The 19,316-nt window shown below is 45.3% G+C and overlaps 1 protein-coding gene across 6 annotated transcripts in view; it reads left to right on the plus strand.

Moving 5' to 3' along the window:
• Positions 1–7,106: 7,106 nt before the first annotated feature.
• Positions 7,107–19,316, plus strand: part of ISL1 (ISL LIM homeobox 1) — an 82,840-nt gene continuing 70,630 nt past the window's right edge. For all 6 annotated transcript variants that reach the window (XR_015732077.1, XR_004595307.3, XM_034440852.3 and 3 more), the window contains exons 1-3: positions 7,107–7,884; positions 9,184–9,373; positions 14,114–14,373. Coding sequence is in view for 4 of the 6 variants with exons in the window: in XM_034440852.3 (XP_034296743.1) it covers positions 7,857–7,884; positions 9,184–9,373; positions 14,114–14,373 (478 nt within the window). In the remaining 2 variants the exon portion in view is untranslated. The remainder of the gene's footprint in view (positions 7,885–9,183; positions 9,374–14,113; positions 14,374–19,316) is intronic.

Raw genomic sequence — 19,316 nt, forward strand, 5'->3', positions numbered from 1 at the left:
GGGGGAAGGCTAGCTCAGTAGGAATGCTACTGAGGCTAGCATGTAGAGAGCTCCAGATTCAAAGTGGGACCAAATTTCTACATTCACACTAAGGGGGAAAAATGATTTGTCTCAAGCTCTAACTTGCTGGAGGCATCTACCAACTCTTGAGATTGAGATAAGAATGTGTAATAGCATTTTGAAGCAAGCAGCAGCAGATGTAACATATATATTCGCTCAAGAGTAAATTTGACCCAGATAAAACAATATAGAACTACCATGAGAATAGAGGGGGGGGGTGTCTGTCAATGGGCAAATGTATCTCAATTGCATATCTAGTGCCAGTTAGTCCATTCAGGTATCCCAAAGATAAAGATAAGTCCTGGCCCAAAAGTTTCATTACATTTCTTGGTTGATTTGTATATTGAAAAAAATATTAATTTAAAAATTGTACAGATCTTCAGGTTTGTCCACCTCTCCTCTACTTGGTTTTTATTTATTATTTATTATATTTATTATCACTACTAGTAGTTCTACATTTTCTTAACCAGAACCAGCTGCTGCTGATGGTGAATCTGGAAAGACATTGAATTGGGTAGCTGGGACTGTCGTTGTAGAAGACCCCAAAGTCTCTGGCTCACTAGACCTGAGAGTTACACTCCCTCCTTCTCCATTTACTCTGCAGTAAGTCTAGTGGGATTCATCTCTAAGTAGAAGTTCATATGCTAGCTTCTTGGTCCAAATCTCAAGCTAAACCCTTTATTGTAAATCTCTAAATATTTACAGACCCCTCACATGCTGGACATAAACTGTTTCGACTCCTACCTTATAGAGCACTGCACATCAGAACAATTAGACACAAGGACCGGTTTTTCCCCAACACCATCACTCTGCTAAACAAATAATTCCCTCAACACTGTCAGACTATTTACTAAGTCTACTATTAATCTTCTCATCGTTCCCACCACCCATCTCCTTCCACTTATGACTGTATGACTGTAATTTTGTTGTTTGTATGCTAACGATTTATATTGATATTGTTTCCTGATTGCTTATTTGTACCCTGTGACTATCATTAAGTGTTGTACCTTATGATTCTTGATGAACGTATCTTTTCTTTTATGTACGCTGAGAACGTATGCACCAAGACAAATTCCTTGACTGTCCAATCACACTTGGCCAATAAAAAAATTCTATTCTATTCTAAAGTGCATCCAAGAAATTGCAATGAGGAACCGACTAGATTGAGAGCCAGTGTGGTACTGTGGTGAAGGCTGAAAACCTGCAACCAAGCAGAAGTCAGTTGCCCGAGTCCCATCTTAGGCACAAAGCCATCTGGATGGCCAGCCACTTTTTCCCTGCCCTAGAAAGGAGACAATAGCAAACCATTTCTGAAAAACCTTTGCCAAGGAAACTGCAGGGATTTTGTCCAAGAAGTCTGCAAGAATCGGACATGATTGAACAGAAGGGGGGGCGGGGGAACCCTGAATTGCTGTTTATATTGAGATTCGACTTGGAACCGAATGGCAACTTTGTTCTCTTAAAAGTTGCATCCTGTGTAATCTAACAACAGTAACACAAAACTGTTGGTTATGATGCTCATGATACCGATAACGATGATACCAAGGATTAATAATAAGCTTTACTGCCATGTTGTTGTTTTTTTCAATAGAATTCTTTTTTTAAAAAAAGTTCGCTAGAAAGAAAGACCAAATAACTGGCTGATAATATCAACTTCGATTTAAAGGAAATTCTCCTTTTGAGCATTTTCTCTTTCCAGGACGATTTTAATCACAGCCAAAGACCTGCTTTATTTATCCCTGTCCCTAAATTTTTCCCAGTCTCCTTCTGGCCTCTCTGACTTGCGGCATTCGAGATGCGGAGAGGAGGCGGTTTTTCCACCCAAACACCCAACCGCGGTCCTTCCTCCTAAGCCAAAACCGTTATAAGAGAATTCTTCTACCAGGGGAAAAAAGGCAGGAGATGCTTTGTATGGAACAGGAAGAGTTAACCCTCAGCTATCCCCACCTCCACAGCAGAGAATCGCATCGGGTAGCCCGCATTCATACCCCACCCATCACTAACAAATATACGATCATTGAAAACATCAACAAAAACAACAAAATCCGGTTAATTGGTTGGTTGGCTTTGATTCTCAACATCTGGGTAACAAGCTGAAGTCTTCTTTTTAGTCCGGAGGAGGCAAAGGGACTTTAGAGGGTCTATTTCTGAGAGAATGGCTTTTAGAGGCTTCCATCCATTCCATCCTTCCATTCTGGCACAATTTTTTTTTTCTCCTAACCACCGAGAAAGGAAAGGAAATGGGGAAAAAAAACGTTTTAAGCTAATTCCCAGCATTTCTATTTACTTGTCTGTCTGGTTCCGGCATCTTTCCACCACGAGCAAGATATATTTGCACTTGCTCTGAACATTTATTTATTTTTTTCACTTTAATCCCTGAAAAAAACCCAGCGTTGCACTAACATTTCTTTCCTGCGGTCCCTTCGTCAAAAGGAAAACAAAAACCAGCAAGTACCCAAGCCGTAAGGGAGGGGATGGAGAAACAATCGTCCAGCCGAGACCCGAGTCCTCCATTCTCTTCTCTCCGCTCTTGCTCATCCTTTCTTTACGTTCCTCTACCAAAGCTCGCCTCCTTTTTTTCCCCCCGGAATAAGTCCTTTGAAAGTACAGAAATAACAAGTCCGAAGGTGGAGATGAGTGAAAGGGCAGTTTTCTGGCAATCGGCGGCAGCTTAAAAATCGTCTCGTCTCCAACGAGCTCGCTCCAAGAAGAAGGCGGCACTCGTTTCGGGCAGGCGGAATGGGGGTTGGGGAAGAGGAGGGAAATTGCAGAAAATTCGCATATGCGTTTCAAATATATATATTTATATTTAGCGCCCGTCGATTGTTATGTTGCTATCGAGCGTCCTAATATAAACGCTTCGAGCCCTCCCAACCTTTTAATCTGCTACCCGCAAAAAGCCCTTTTCACGCTCGGTACCCTGGAATGAACTGCTTCGTTATCCCAGAGTGTTTAAATGTTCGTGAAAATAGGGGGAAAAGGGCTATCCGAATGTCTCTGGGTTTATGGCTCGCCGATCGAGAGGACCCGTTCTCCTTTCGGACACAAGGGGTCGCTGTTGCGATCGCCTGAAGGCCAAACTCAAAACAGCATTAAAAACCTCCCCTTCCCGGCGTGGCTATAGTAATGATGCCGGAGGTGGTGGGAAGAATTCAAGGCACCAATATATATACATGGAATAAAAACACGAGCCTCGTATGTGCTTCAAACGCTGTTGGATCCAGAGTAGAAGTCTAGAATGGGGGGGAGGGGAGCAAGTGGGGGGGGGGAAACGGCTCGTGACACTAAAGGGACAATCCAAAGAGCCTCTTTGCAAAGATTTGCACAGTCTCAGAGCCGAGCGTGAATGCAGAAAACGTTCTGCATAGACGTAGGGATGCTACACTAACAAGACTTTTTCCAACCTTTGTATTATTATTATTATTTTTAAATTTGATTTATATGCCGCCCTTCTCCGGAGACTCAGGGCGGCTTACAATGCGTTAAGCAATAGCCTTCATTCTTTTGTATATTTTGTACAAAGTCAGCTTATTGCCCCCACAAACCGGGTCCTCATTTCACCTACCTTAGAAAGGATGGAAGGCTGAGTCAACCTTGAGCCTTGGAGAGATTCGAACCAGCAAAAATTGCAGGCAGCTGTGTTAATAACAGGGTGCACTAAACCACTGTACTATCAAGGCTCTTTTATTATTATTCCCTAATGGGGCCAAGGAAGGAAAAATTGAGCACTCTGCTAGAACTAGGCAGAGGCTTCTTAAAAGAGAATCCCAGTGAATCGATTGGGACCCTAAACGCTGAAATATAACCGGGGAATATGGGACTAGTCATTCAGGTACGACTCTAAACCAGGTTGGGGGACAGGTGAATTAAAGCAAAGGCGCTTCCTTTTACCTCCGAGAACCCGAACGGCTGGCCTTTTCCCCCGCATTGTGCCTTTAAAGGAGAAGGCGGAGAGCAAGACGTCCCCCCCTCCCTCTTTAATACGCCCCCTCGGTTTTCCTCTGCAGAGTTTCCAGGGTACTTAAAGGTTCGCCCCGTTTCCCATCCTTGCCTAAGGAATCCCTGATGGTGCTTCAGCTTCCTAGTCAGAAAATCCGAGGAGTCGTTTCTGAGCATGTCGAGTTGAAGCTCGTGGGTGGGTTAGGTTGGCATTTATTTTGGTGCAATTATCTGGCATGAAAGGCCCCTCCTTCTTTGGTACGCTTTACGGTGTCAGCGTACCAAGCCCCCCTGGATTTGGGTCCCCGCGCCTAAACCATTAGCTTTACTCATCTTGCTTGCTGTTGCTTTACAGACTAAACCTAGTAATGGGGGGAGTAAAGGGGAGGGGAGGAGAATGAAAGAAACTATGCTCCTGTCCGCCTCTTTCCTGGATGCGATGAAATTCATCCCGACTACCTGCCCCCCCCCACCATCCGCCACCGTGAATGCTGAATATACGAGCCACATTTGTTTATAGCCCAAGTTCGCCTTCTGACCTTCTCAAAGGATCATTTTCAAGACGGTCAACTGAGTAGAAGCTCCGCGCCGCTGGACGCTGCATTCTTCCTCCCCTTTTGTTTTTGTTTTTTTCTTTTCAGCCGAAGTTGAAAAGCGGGTTAGCTCTACTTCTTAGAAACCTCAGGAACAACAAGCGCGGCAACTTTCAAGCGATGCTGTTGGTCGTTTTGGTTTAGAACGTGTTTAAAATTCACGTGCATCAGTAACCAGGAAGGTTGGACGTCACGTACGCATTATTTTTATTATTTTTATTTTTACATTTAGGCTCCTGGAAAGCTTTGGGGGAGTAGTTGATAAATGGGGTGGTTTTATTTTCTAAAGCTGGACATGAGCTGGGTTACCCCGATTCCCCTCCATCGAGCCGAACCACTCCAGAAAGAGACCCAACTTCGTATACAGACTATATACTTTCCTTCTTTGTTGATTCCTTTTTTCCCCGTCTCTTTTGAGAAAACGCTTTTGAAAGGTAGGCAAGTAAAGGGGGTTGAGAGCACCGATCTTGAAGTCTTGTCCAACCGCTGGGTGGAATCCCGCAACGTTAAAAAATAAAATAAAATTTCCCTAAACGTTTAGTCATCAAAAAAGTCCACTTAGACTGAAATCGTTGGAGGGAAGAAGGGCCTGGGAGCAAATAGTGCGTGTATTACAGGGGTCTGTGCCCGCAGGAAGGAGTCGAAAGTTAGAATATGAGCTAATAAACTTTCTACTAAGAGACTATAAACCGAACCTCACTTCTTGCACTCACTTAACAGGATGATTCTATGCAGTGTCGGGAGAAATCAATGCCCACCTTCCCAAGGTGAGTGGTAGCACTTCCCAAAGTAGTGATTTATAAAGTCTTACAGCGTCACCCAACCATCACTGTGTCGATAAAACAGTAGCTCGGATGTGCTTTGTACTTTGTATCACCCAAAAGGATTCATCACTATATTTCATTCAACATGAACTGGGCAAAGTACCGTTTGTATTTTCTACCTGTGTTTAGGATCAGGTGGCATAAGCCTTACTAAGCGATGAAGATTAGATTCGAGTCTCGATGTAAGACTCCAGTGGCGTTTCCACACACATAGACTTTGACATAAACATAGACTCACGTAGAGATTGTCTAGAAGTCATTATTAATCGTGGGGACGGAAACGGCCTTGCAAGATTTTCACACCTCCTAATGGGAAGCTGAAATGGTAAAGTACTTCCAGGTTCCTACCTACAGCAAAAGCAATAGTTGGGAAATAGAAGTACCAGTAGGTTTGGTTGGGGAAGGTTCCTGTAAAAATCTACAGGCAACACACAATAGCAGTAGTTGTAATAAGATTTCCCTTCAGCAGAGTAAGGAAGGGAGGAAATTTTTCAGTCTAGCTTTTTCCCATCCGCTTACTCCAGGAGTAAATTCCATTGAAATTCTAGTGGGGGGGGGATTGTTACCTTCATAAAAACGGCTAGCGTGGGACCAGGGTGGTGGTGAGAAACGCACAACTTCCAAGTGTTAAACACCTGCGAGTAGCTGCGGTACTCCCGCCTTCCCTTTGACGTCTGTGTCACCACTACGAGAATGGGGAAGCCGCAAGAAAGAAACGAGGGAAACTGAAGCTTTCCGGGCAGCAGAATCAAGCCCCTGTCAAGGTCCTGTCAACCGGAGTCTCGCTGGCGCTTTTATCCTTCGCCTCAAATAATAATTAAAACAAACAAACAAAAACCGACCCCTTTCCCCCCCCCCACGCCCCCACCCCTAAAAAAATAGCGGGCGAAAATCTAAGCGGCTAAGCCTTTATTGCCCCCTTTTTGTGGCATAAATCAGATTGCATAGCTTTTAATCCGCCCCTCCTCCTCCTCCTCCTGCTCTTTTTCCCTCCCACAATATTTGATCAGTCACCTGATCCATATTTCCTTCTGCTTCCCCCTCCACCCCACCCCCCACTCCCTCCACAGCCTGCATAGTTGAAGGAGGGGAAGCTGTTCAGAGAATAAACGTCTCGTTTCTTTCTTTTTCCTCTCCCTCCCACCCCCAAATTAAAAAAAAAATCCTGCGCGACAGTAGTAAGGGGGGGGGGAGAGAGAGAGAGATGCTTGCTTTAAGCCAATGAAAGGGGAGGCGTGTTGATGCAAAGGGGGGGGGGATAAAAACGGATTAAGTGTAAGTGTGTGTGTGTGTGTGTATGGGGGGGAAGAGAAATCAAACGAGGAGCGGAAAAGTTGCCTCTGGTTCCTTCCTTCCTTCCTCTCTTCCTTCCTTCCTTCCTTCCTCTCTTTCTTTCTTTCTTCCTTCCTTCCTTCCTTCCTCTCTTTCTTCCTTCCTCTTCCTTCCTTCCTTCCTCCCTTCCTTCCTTCCTCTCTTTCTTTCTTCCTTCCTTCCACTCTTCCTTCCTTCCTTCCTTCCTTCCTCCCTTCCTTCCTTCCCCTCTTCCTTCCTTCCTTCCTTCCTCTCTTTCTTCCTTCCTTCCTCTCTTTCTTCCTTCCTTCCTTCCTTCCTTCCTCTCTGTCTTCCTTCCTTCCTCTCTTTCTTCCTTCCTTCCACTCTTCCTTCCTTCCTTCCTTCCTCTCTTTCTTTCTTCCTTCCTTCCTTCCTCCCTCTCTGTCTTCCTTCCTTCCTCTCTTTCTTCCTTCCTTCCTCCCTCCCTTCCTTCCCCCCTCTCCTTCTCCCTCTCCCTCTCCCCAACCCGCTTTCCCCACCCCCCTCCCCAGTATTTCTCTGCGTCTGTCGCGGATTTCTCCAGCAGCCGCCGCCTGGCCAGCTCGCCAAGCCCCTGAAATATGATAATCAGAACAGCTGCTTCTGTGTTCCCTCCGGCCAATCAGAAGACGGCAGGTTTGACGTCCCCGCGGCCTACGCCGGCCAATGACGAGCGAGCTGAGTTGGAGCAGAGAAGTTTGAGTAAGAGATAAGGAAGAGGCTCGTGGTCGAGGCGCGCGGAGTTTCCACGCACTGGGCAGCGTCCTCCGAGAGCGCTCGCTCCCTCTCTCCCGCTCTCGCTTGCCTGGACCCCGCTGGCGGTTTTCCTTTCCGGACGGAGCACCTTCTCACCGTAGGAAGAAGGGCGTCCGGTCATCCATCCTCCCTGAGGTCGATTCCCAGCGCGGCGGAGGCGGCGGACCAAGGAAGCATCTCTGCCGTCCCTTGACAGCATCTTCTTCTCCTCCTCCTTCCCCCCCCCCCTTCCAAAAAAGCAGAGCCGCCGGTTTATTTGTTTATTTATTTATTATTATTTTTATTATTTTTATTATTATTTTTCCATCATCTCGGGAAAGTTCCTGTGCAGCCGGGCACCATTTCACGGTGGACACTGTACCCTTTGGTAGAGATGGGCGATATGGGCGACCCACCGAAAAGTAAGGAAGCGACGATGTCGAAGGGATCGGTTCGGATCGGTTCTTTTTAAGCTGGTCCTCGCGAGCGTTAGTTTTAAGGGCGAAGGGGGGGAGAGCCAAGCGAATCGTTTTTGGAGGTCGTTCGTCAAGGGAAGGCAAGGGATGGCCCGGTGCCTGTTTGCGATCCTTTCGCCTTGGGTGTGATGCTTAGAGGGATCCCCGGCGGGCTTTGGTTTCCCAGGGAAAAAAACAACCGGTGCTTCCAAAGTCGGGAAATATAAAACGAGGGAGCGTGAAAAACCGGATTGTGGGGAAAGATGTCTCGTGATTATTATTATTATTTTTAATGTGCTGAAAATCTGTGGAAGATCAATGGGAATTACCTTTCCCTCCCCAAATGCGCAGAGGGATCTGGTTGTCTTGCCTGAGGTTAGGGGGGAGGGGGGGTAGGAGGAGGGGAGCGAAAGGGGTCCCGTGCCAGAGGCCCGTCACAGCCTCGGCAATGACTTTGAGCGAGCTTGCTTCAGCACTACCAATCTTTCGGGGGGGCCTTCAACCCCGAAGGATCCCATTTTCCTCTCCAACAATGGGAGATTTCTCTCCTCCACCAAATTTGATTCGGGACGAGTTGCGGGCTCCGGTCCGCCACAGCTGGGAACTATACAACGCCTCCCACCCACGCCGCCTGAATCCAAGTCTCTAGCCAAAGCGGGTGGGGGGGGGAGAGAGAAAATTGGGATGGGGGGGAAAAAGTGAAACCCACAAATCAAAGCTTTCGGGCTGGGTTTGGTCGCTCCCTAGACATCTAAAAAAAAAAAGCCTATTGCCCGGGCTTGTGTGTTTCCGATCCACTCGTCTTCTTCCCCCACCCAACCCCCGACTCCAAATTATTATTATTTGGGTTTCTTGGAAAGCGTGGAAAATGCTCTCACTTCTCCCACCCTCCCCGTCTCCGCAATTCTACTTTTAACTTTGCGTTCCGCCTTCTCCCTTAGCAAGGGAAAGCCTTTGATGGAGACACACAAACCTCATCCCGATTGCTCTCCTAAAACGCCCCCCCTCTCTCTCTTGCACCCACCCCTCCCCCTTCCTCTCCTTCTCTCTTTTTTTTCTCCCTCCGGGTCTCCCCCCCCCCTTGCCCGAAAATGCAACGCGACAACAACCGCCGGGGCAAGCGGCGCGTTTCCTAAAGAGCAAGCTAGCCAAAGGCTCAAGGCCGGCGGGGTTGAACGGAGGGGGGGGGACTAACCAAACGCGTTTATCTCGGTGGGGGAGCGACCGCTTCGTCAACGATGTCTCTTCTCCTCCTTTGCCTTTCAGAAAAGCGGCTGATTTCCTTGTGCGTCGGTTGCGGCAATCAAATCCACGACCAGTATATTCTGCGGGTTTCCCCGGATTTGGAATGGCACGCGGCGTGTTTGAAGTGCGCGGAATGTAACCAGTATTTGGACGAGACTTGTACGTGCTTTGTAAGGGATGGGAAAACCTACTGTAAGCGAGACTATATCAGGTAAGGAGCCTCTCTTCTCTTGCCCTGGTCTCTTCCCCTCCCCCTCCCCCGCACCGCGCTGGGAGTTATGGCGACTGTAGGTCCGGGGAGAGGGGGAGGGGGAGGAAGAGGGGAGGACGTCCGCGGTTGGTTCGCTTCCAACCGAACGGTTGAGATTCTTCTGGTTCTTACAGGAGAACCTCGAGTCTTACAGGAGGACTTGTTTCTTAGGGCAAAGCGAGCTCTTATTTTATCCCTTCGGAAGCCTGGAATAATGTGTTGAGAAAGGTACACGCAGGCTCAAAAACACACACACACACACACACAGAGAGAGAGGAGAAGTCTGAGGCATAAGCAGATCCTGTGGTTAGAAGTGGGGGGGGGGACATAGTAAACAGCGAGGGTCGAGGAAAATAAAGAGATGCAGATAATTAGAAAGTGATGGGTTTCCCCCTTTTTATATTTTAGATTTATTTATTTTTTAATCTGTATGGGGTGGAGGCAGGTTGCATAAAATGTCCCTTCTTTAAAAAAGAAAAAAGAAAAAAAAAAGCTCTCTCTACGAGCAGGCCGGTTTGGAAGTAAAGGTCTCCGTGCTCCTGAGTAAATACCTTCAGGGTTTTAGGGGCTCAGTCAGACGCTGGTTGAAGGCCGCCTCCTTCTGAAGTCTTTGCCCGTATGTGCGTTTACTTCCTGGGTAAGTGAGGAAGGACTCGCGGCCAGCTGCTTTTGCCGTAGTCAGGATTCACTTCTTGGCTTTATGGAAAGGTGGGAAATAAATTTATTTGTCCCACCTCACACCTTCAAAAGAAAAAAACAATTAATAATACGCCTCCTAATAATACGGTAGAACAAGCCAAACAAAAAGTGTCCTAGAACTATCTACTTATTATTATTATTTTAAAAAAATGTTCCAGGGCCACAAAATTGGTTGGGAAGGTTAATGTTGCTGCAGGGTATTCAGAGGAGAGCTATACTGACGCTCTGGCCCAAAAGCTTCGTTCGAAAATAGATCCAAAGCATCAAATAAATATCTTGAGAATTCCGGGTTTGATGGGAAGCGGGGAGGGGGGATATTGTCTCCCGGCTCTTCTTTTTCGACTCTCCTGGTGAGGTCTAGTTTGAGGCGTGTAGTAATATTTAGAGGGGCAGCTGCAATTTGTTGTCATTCAGATGAATCCAGCCCCTCCCCTGAACTCTAGCTAATTAAGTGTATAATTGAAATGAGGTGGGAGGTAGTGGGAGTGGGGGGGGAAGGTTTCTCCTGCGCGGTAACGGGGCAGGTTTTTTCTATTTTTCAGGAAAGTGCGTTATAAGGAAAGGAAAATAACAAACATTTCCCTCGATATCCATTCTAACCAGGCCCCTTCACCTTAAAAATAAAACAAAAAAAAACATAAACCACCGATGCGGAGGAGGGTTTTTTTCAGCCAGCCCTCAGCCATTGGAAGAAAGGTAGAGGACAGCTATAAAATAAAATAAAAGCATTGACCATGAATTCTAGCAATGGTCATTAAATAAAGTCCGCTCTATGCTGGAAAAAAAAACAAACCAATTGCTTCGTGGGGATGGGGATGAGGAAACCCACACAAAGACTTCGTTTTCAGGACCCCCCTTAGGTAGGTCTACTCGGGAGCCAGACTTTTCTATAGGGTTTACTCTCAGGTAAGCGTGTGGGTAGGATTACAGGCCTTAATCTTTTTAAATATTAACCCTTTGGGCGTTCTAGGACCGCCTCTCCTTTCTTATCTTATCTGCCTTGATGAATTGGACAGAGGAGATCAAATTGCCCCTCAGCTGTTAGCGAACAATCGCTACATTTAGATAATGGAAGCGGCTTCCTTCCTACCCTGAAAATCTGGGAGCTGATTTAAAAAAAGAAAAAAGAAAAAAATTCCTGCTGTTCTGGCCACCGCTGACCTGACAACTAAATAAACCGACAAATAAATAGTTTTTTTTTTTTTTTAAGAGAGAAAGAAAAGAAGCTTTTTATTCCTTATTTCAGGGATTTTTCTGTGACCGCAGGGCAGGGTGAGGGTGGGATGGGGGGCGGGGGGGTTGGGATGAGGAGACGCGAAGCTACTGTGTACCCTTGGTTGGGTTTGATCTTCGCGGAGGGGGGCAAAGGTTGGCGACTTGCGCCGAGGACACAATCCAGACGGAGAGAGGGCTGCTTAAGGTTCCCTAACCAGGAATGGCAGGAGGAGGAGCTGGTGGCTGGCGGTGGGGTTTTAAAACGGCGCTCGGTCTTGGCTTGTGCGTATTATTTTTTTGTGGGGTAGCAACTTTTCGCTGGATCCGAACTCTTCTCACGGGTTCCTTTTGGATCCCCCTTCCCCCTTAAAAAAAAAAAAAAAACTCGGTTTACGACTTGGAGCGCAATTCTGAAAGGCGAAGACTGAGGTCGCCGGTGAGAATTCCCCCCTCGACATTCGCCTTCAGAAAGGCCGCTAGAGAACGAGATGCAGTTTCCTTGCCTGCCTGCCTGCCTGCCGTGGTTCCCCGAAAGGCGGTTAAGTCCCAGAGCTTCGAGGCGGCCTCCTTCTGGAAAGCGACGGCTGCTGAATGCGTTTTCAGAATCCGGGGGTTTTCAGAAAAAAAGAAAAAGAAAAAGAAAAAATCCGGAGCTGAGCAATCGGAACAAATAATTAACGTAACAGGCACGGTATCTCCCAAGCTCTCCATTTGTCTGTCCCCTCGCCAACCTTAAAAGAGAGCAGGTTGACTCGGAAGGAAATGCCACTGGCGACTTCGGGTATGACTGTCCTAGTCCCTCTGTTTAGGACTGCAGCATTCAATTCGGCCTCTCTCTCTCTCTCTCTCTCTTTTTTTGCAAATCTGTTTTACTTGAAAAGCAAACCCCGTATCTTTCCAGCTAAAAGGCAAAAACGTTATTTCGGAAAGGCTTACTCAAGTGTAAAGTCAAGTTCAAGGGGCTGGATGGAAGCGCCTTTGCTTTTGAGAGGCTGGTTCGTGGACCTGGAGGGTCTTGCCGGCTCCCAAGAAACGTTTTCCGATGGGGGCCCCTTCTCCCATCTTCGCTCTTTCCAGTAGTTCATTCCTGGCCCAGGGCCGAAGTGAGTTCTGTCACTTCTTCCTTCGCTAAGAAAAAACAGCCGGTAGTTCGGGGCTTTGTTATTATTTTATTATCCATGGGATTTTTTTCCCCTCTCTCCCTCGGGTTTACTTTTAAGAAGAGAAGGTTGCACAGTGATAAGATAAGGAACGGCTGATATATAAACAGGCACAGTATAACCGCGCCCCGGATCTTACAAAAATTATACTCGCTGGCGAGCAAGGGAAGGTTGTCCATTCGCCTTTTCATACCACCCTAACCCCCTCTCTGGGTTGAGCAGTGCTCCGGAGGTTTCTGGGCCTGTCCCTGCTCTAGAAGCGCTTCGGATCTATTTTGGAGGAAAGTTTTGTAAAGATTCGGTGTATGTTTTTCTCCTCCTTTCCGGAATATAGACTCCGAATATAAAAATTCCGAGGTAGAGAAGGCGAAGCTAACTCGAAACGATTCGTTGCACTTACAGGTAGCCGGGAGTGTAAAAATAAAATGATGGGGATTTTCTCTCCCGGCCGCTAACTCTCTCTTTAGAAAGAACCAAATTTGGGTGGGCGTCCTTGCACTCGCGTAAGCAAGCAAAGGTCAGTCTTGGTGAAAAGGTAGGCCTCGCCACTCGCTTTTGCTAATCTAGAACCAGGAAGCCCCAGAGACTCCTGCCTCACCATCTACGAATTAATAAACGAACTTCAAAATTTCCAGGAGCAACTTGAGAAGTTCAACCAGAACGCTTTTCGTACGAATGGCCATCTTCAGACCTGTGCGGTTTGTTTTTTTTTTAAGCCCTTGGAGTCTGAATCTCCAAAACAGAACCCCAACTACCGCCGATGACTGCCTCCCAAATCCCGTTTCTGGCTATAGTTTCTATAGGAAGAGGGATGTGTTTCCTCTTTGGGATTTTGGGTACCCGTGCGAGGATCTTGGCCCAAAGGTGTATGGTTTCTCCGCAGCTTTATAAGAGGATGAATGAAATGCTCAGCACAGTTTTGCTTTGAAGTCGACCCGGCCTGAACCAGCCGGTGTTTGTGTGTTTTTAAAGGATGGGTGCGTTTTTTTTTAAAAAAAATAATAATCGGACTTTACATTTGAATCTCCCTCGTTTTAATCGGTCTAGACTCTAGAATTAACCGTAGGCGATTGTCTTCCTTGCCATTCTCTGCCAGCTTCGCGGGAAAAGCCTAGATTCCAGGAATCTGTAGAGCAGTTCTCCACTGTTGGAGAAAGAGACAAGCACAAAAATAAATTGCAACCAAAATATATGTTTTAGTAAAAAGAAAAAAAAAATTAAAAGTTAAAAATGCATCCCTTTTCCCAAAGTTCCTTTCCTTCCTCCGGGCCAGGCAAGAGCGTCGGCGGCCGCGGTGTTTTTTCCAAGCATCGAAAAACATCAGCTCCAAATCTGGGTTGGGGGGAGGGTCTCTTCACCTGCCCCCCGCTCCATTTAAACGGGCGAGAGAGCCAGCTGGGCCTGTTCAATAGAAAAAGATTGCTTTGGACGGGCGCCTAAAAACGCGCGGTCTGGCGGATCGGGTCAAAAAAAAAAAAAAGGTGGGGGGCTTGATTCGAACAGAGGTCTGAAATGAAATAATTTTTTCCCTCTCTCTCTCTTTCTCCTCCTCCTCCTCCTCCTCCTTGTTCCCTTTCCTTCCTCTTTTTTTCCTCGCCTCATCCCCTCCGACGGGATCCGAACTCAGGTTATACGGCATCAAGTGCGCCAAATGCAACATTGGGTTCAGCAAGAACGACTTCGTGATGCGCGCCCGCTCCAAAGTCTACCACATCGAGTGCTTTCGCTGCGTGGCCTGCAGCCGCCAGCTGATTCCTGGGGACGAGTTCGCGCTGCGAGAAGACGGCCTCTTTTGCCGAGCGGATCACGATGTGGTGGAAAGAGCCAGTCTCGGCGCCGGAGACGCCCTCAGCCCCTTGCACCCCGCCAGGCCGCTGCAGATGGCAGGTACTCTTGGGCCCCTCCGGGAGGAGCTGGGCTGGTGCTGCGCTCCTTTGTTACCTACGGTCTTGCCAGGCCCAGCCTAACCCGGTTCTGTACCGTATTTAGCTTCTTACAGAAAAAAAAAGCCAACTTTTCTGCAGGAGCTCAAAAGGATGGACCCCAAGGAAGCCTGGAATCCGGTGGTTGGGAGCTGCAAAGCCGTAGCTTTCTTTACAGTGCAAGCAGCTTTGGGGGCTCATTAAAAACTAACGCATTTCATTGTGTCACAAGCTTCCATTATTCACCGTCTTGATTTATCAAAGGCGTGAAATTAGAGGTATGGAATTAGAGGTGGAAGGAAAACGATGACACTTTCCCACCCAAGAAGGGGAAAGCTACAGGTCTAGTACTCAAGAGCAAACTCCATTGCCCTTCTGAGCTTTAACTTCAGAACAAATAAATAGGATGAAACTATTTCTAAGCAGTTATAAACGATAGTGCAGGTGACATGCACGAAAGGTTTAGGGTTAGGGCATGAAGGTTTGCTTAGTTTTGGCTAGGTATGTGCCTAAGAAAGATGCCCTTGAAAAAATAATAGAGATGAGTATGTCCTGCGTGACTGTTGGACTCGCTTCCATTCAAGTCAATGAGATGTGCAGCAGAATTCTTTGATATATTATTTTCTGTGCCTACAAATTTAAATCACTTATATGGCCACTCACTTTCACAACAGAGACTGTGGGTGGCCTTTAAAATTAAGCGTTCGACTTCTGGTGTACTGCTTGCAGTTTTCTCAGCAAGATTTTTGGAATCTCTTAGTCTTCCTCTTAGTCTTAGGACTGAGAAAGTGTGATTGGTCCAAGGTCACCCAGCTGGCTTTGAGCCTAAGATAGAACTAGAATTTACAAGCTCCTGGCTTCTAGCCTAGTACCTTAACTATTACACCAAATAGTTTTCTCCACATTAAATCCCCCTATATAGAGTAAAAGTTTCTTTCTAAGTCAGTTTCTTCCCTCTGTATCAAATCTCTTGGAATCCAATGAAAATTAGTGGCAAAATCCAAAACCAGGGTTAAACAAATACCATTGTTATATTTACCTCAATCAAACAAATTGTCCTTAAACTGAAAGTCTGGTTTCCATGAATACTGAACCACAAGCTTATCAAGTTTATCTTTCTCCTGTCTAATATACTAGAGTCATTAGACTGGACAACCATTGTCCAATAACTATACTCTAGTTTAATTTCAACTTCCCAAAGCCTGAGTTGACGTGGTATTTGGTGTCAGGATTTTGGTAACACAATTCTAGATGTGTTTATGCAGAAAAGAACAATTCTAGATGTGTTTATGCAGAAAGGACAGAACAGGAAGGAATCTTGTGGTATCTTCCAAAACTAACATGTTTATTGCTGCATGAGCTTTTGTGGATCACTTCATCAGGAAGTTAAGTTCAGTAGGATTTATTCCCAGGAAGAGTAAACGTAGAGTTGCCGTCTAATTTGTCTTATCCCTAAGATTAGGCACTCTGCCTGACAAATCCAAACATTTGCAAATACATTTTGAACTATATTATATTTGCATTCACATTTTTTTTTTTGCACAATTGAGGCCTATCACGTTTGCTTAGAAAACGTTCCAGTGATTTTAAAGACATTTATTCCCTACTGAAAAAAATAACATAGTTTTTGTTTCAGAAGTTTCAGAAGAACCAGTGGGGCTTGTGTTTTGGGGTAACAGGTGCAGATACCGCTACTGAAGTGAGTATCTGCACCTGTTGAAGTTAGTGCATAAAATCCAACTTATTCACCATGTTTGCAAACCTTTTCTGTGAGAGTAACAGTGTAATTCTATACGTGTTTACTTAAAAGTAAGTTTTACTAAATATCCATGGGATTTATTTCCACACGAATTAAATTGCAGCCGTAACTCCCCTGTATTTAGTAGACTTTCCTTATGAGAAAATACGACTGGGATCACAATTCCTTCAGTAAGTGTACTTAGGATCCAGAGATGAAACATTGTTTATATTAAGTTAACCTGTGAACCTGAAGGTATTCAGGAGACACATATTTGAATTGGTATAGTTTGCTTGTCAGAGACAGGAGGTTCAATCCATCTCATGTTGAAGTCAATACAAAACTTCAGTTGGCTGATGTGGATCAAAAGTCTGCTATAGTCCAATGGTAAATAATGTGTTATCTTTGGTAGCTTATCAACTGATTATTAAGCTACTAGGTATATTTTAAATAGATAAACAGACATACTCCCTGTGTGTGTGCTTTCTCTTTGTGTGTATCTTGTGCTGTCAGGTATATGGTTTAGGTTAATCAAATACTAATTGTAGGGGAATCACAGAGACTACTATTGGTCTTACCAAAGAAAACTATATTGGTAGTACTGTACTGTATAATTTCCTTAGATGTCTATTCAAACATTAGTTTCAGTGAGGTCAATAGGGCTTCCTAGAATAGCTGATATATATCTCACTGCCATATATATATTTGAATAAATCTATTTCAGCATTCCCCCAATGGGGGATAGGGGGAGATTGAGAGAATGGAGAGGGAGTGTACTCCCAGTGGGGGTGCTGCCAATATGTCAACCACCCACTGATCTCTTCCAAAGATGTTTCTTTAGAATGAAGCACTGGGATGGGGAAAGTTGCTACAGAACAGGGAAACTCATAATATGGGGAAAACTTTTCCAGCAGCCATTTACAACTGTCAACAAGCTGATCTTTGGTAATTGCTTTGCAGAAGATCCTGCTGCCTCTTTCCAAAGCTTTTAACGATTTGGGTAGAAATTGTAGCTGAAGGTTTTAAAAAGTGAGTTTAGGAAGTTGGCATTGTTTTGCTTCACTTCTCTTCCTCCTGTACCTGATTCCCACCCCAACTCAAGTTTTGAGAAAAAAAAAACTTTCCAGCTTCTTTGTTGTCATCCTTATTTATTATTATTTATGGCCCCCCACCCCCATAAATAAAACCCCTGAACCAACCTTTTCCCCAGTCTGTTGGCAATGGAGGGTGTTGAGTGGCCAAGACAATTTCAGTCTACATCCAGATATTTTTTTGGGTGGGGGGAGGAGAGATTAGTAGGGAAAGAAGGTGGTTCAACTTTGAAGGCCTTACTGTTGTTTTCCTTTCACATGCCCATGACTAACCCAGGACATGACAACAGTGTGATGTAATGTATTCTCAGGCAGGCTCCTTTAAATGTAAAAATAGCAAGCAGCCTTAGCCCTTTATAGGCTTACTTCCAAGGAAGCCTCACTGGTTGCAGCACAATTTCCCCTGCAATAAATGTTGCATTAAAAACCCACAGAGTCAAGTAAGCTCCACAATTGGACTACATTTTCTTTGTTTCTATACTAGACACTCTACTTTGAGGAATAGACAAATCTGAGAAAAGAGGTGGGTATTTGAAGGAAGAAAGAACCCCCCCACATAGACCAGATCTAAACCTATGATAGTTTATTTGACATCAAGTTGTTTACTGGTAGGTATGGTTGCTTTTCATCTCTTTGTAGTCTAAAGTTAGAAGCAAAAAAAAAAAATTTCAAGAAAAAAGTTGATGGGAAGAGGATTTTTTTTTTTTAAGCTTTCTGTAGCATTTTCTGCCAAGGGAAAAGAATATAAGACTGGGACTTTTCTTCTTTGGAGGATGATTTACTGATCAGCTGACCAGGGAGAAGCTATTTCTGAGTAAACAGTGCATAGGAATGCAACTTACTTTCCAATGAATAGGATTGTTCTCAAAAATGTATTTATCTGTGTTCAGTTAGAAATTACAAACCCGGATGTTTATGAAGGGCCTATACAGGTAGTCCTTGACTTATGAGCACAATTGAGCCCAAACTTTCTGTTGTCAAGTGAGACAATTTGTTAAGTGAGTTTTTCTTGCCATGCTTGTTAAGTCAATCGCTGCAGTCGATAAGTTAGTAATCCGGTTGTAAAGCAAATCAGGCTTCCCAAATGTTTTTGCTTGCAAGAAGGTCACAAAAGGTGATCACATGGGACACAGCAATGGTCATGAATGTGAAACAGTTGCCAAGCATCTGAATTTTGATCACATGTTCACGGGGTGGGTGCAAAGGTCGTAAGTGTGGAAAAACGGTCATAAGTCACATTTTTAGTGCCGTTGTAACTTTGAATGGTCACTAAACGCACTGTTGTAAGTCGAGGACTACCTGTACTACTGCAATATTAGAAAGGGTGTCAGTTGAAAACATTTTAATTAATCCCTGCAGGATTTTTGGTTTGGCTGGTTGGATTGGTGAAATAGCTTTTCATAAAAAAATTGCTAAACGAACACAGTTTTCTTAAACCCTTTTTTTTTTCCTAGCAAGGGACAATGATTGGCATGAAAAAAAATCTCATTTTCAATAGATGTTTCTGGGTAAAATCCAGAGTGCATAACTGGGTGTGGAAGAGCCATCATAACAGTGAATAGGAAGCCTGGGATTTTATAACAAAAGCAGCTGGATCATTGTCTTGGTATTCCTCTGGTTGCATTCCACAGACTTAATTCCTTGTTTACTGATTTAACCCAATTACTGAAGGCTGCAAAATGTACTGAACCACAAGAGAACCAACTTATCTGGCTTCACACCATGCACAATCGAGCCATCCACAATTAAACAGCGGGGCGGGTTGTGTGAACTCAGCCTTGGCCTGCATTGTACTTGGGAAGGACAAATATTCTGAGTTTTAGGAGTAAGGACGAAGGGCCCCACCAAGCGATAGATGCGGTAGCAGTCTTTTCCCCCCTTCCTTGGAGTTTTTCAAATCCATCTGCCACAGATAATAAATGAAACTTCCAGCAATCGCCTTTCAGATCCCTACAACTCTCGAAAACACACACACACTCTCCCTCTCCTCCTCCTCCTCCTCCTCCCCCAGCAAGAAGATGATTTGATGTGGAGTGATGGTGGTGGTGGTGGTGGCTGGGGCTGAGCTAATATGCCAAA

Source organism: Pantherophis guttatus, chromosome 2 (assembly GCF_059756535.1).
Source record: "Pantherophis guttatus breed Tessera chromosome 2, ASM5975653v1, whole genome shotgun sequence".
In the NCBI taxonomy this organism is placed as follows: Eukaryota; Metazoa; Chordata; class Lepidosauria; order Squamata; family Colubridae; genus Pantherophis; species Pantherophis guttatus.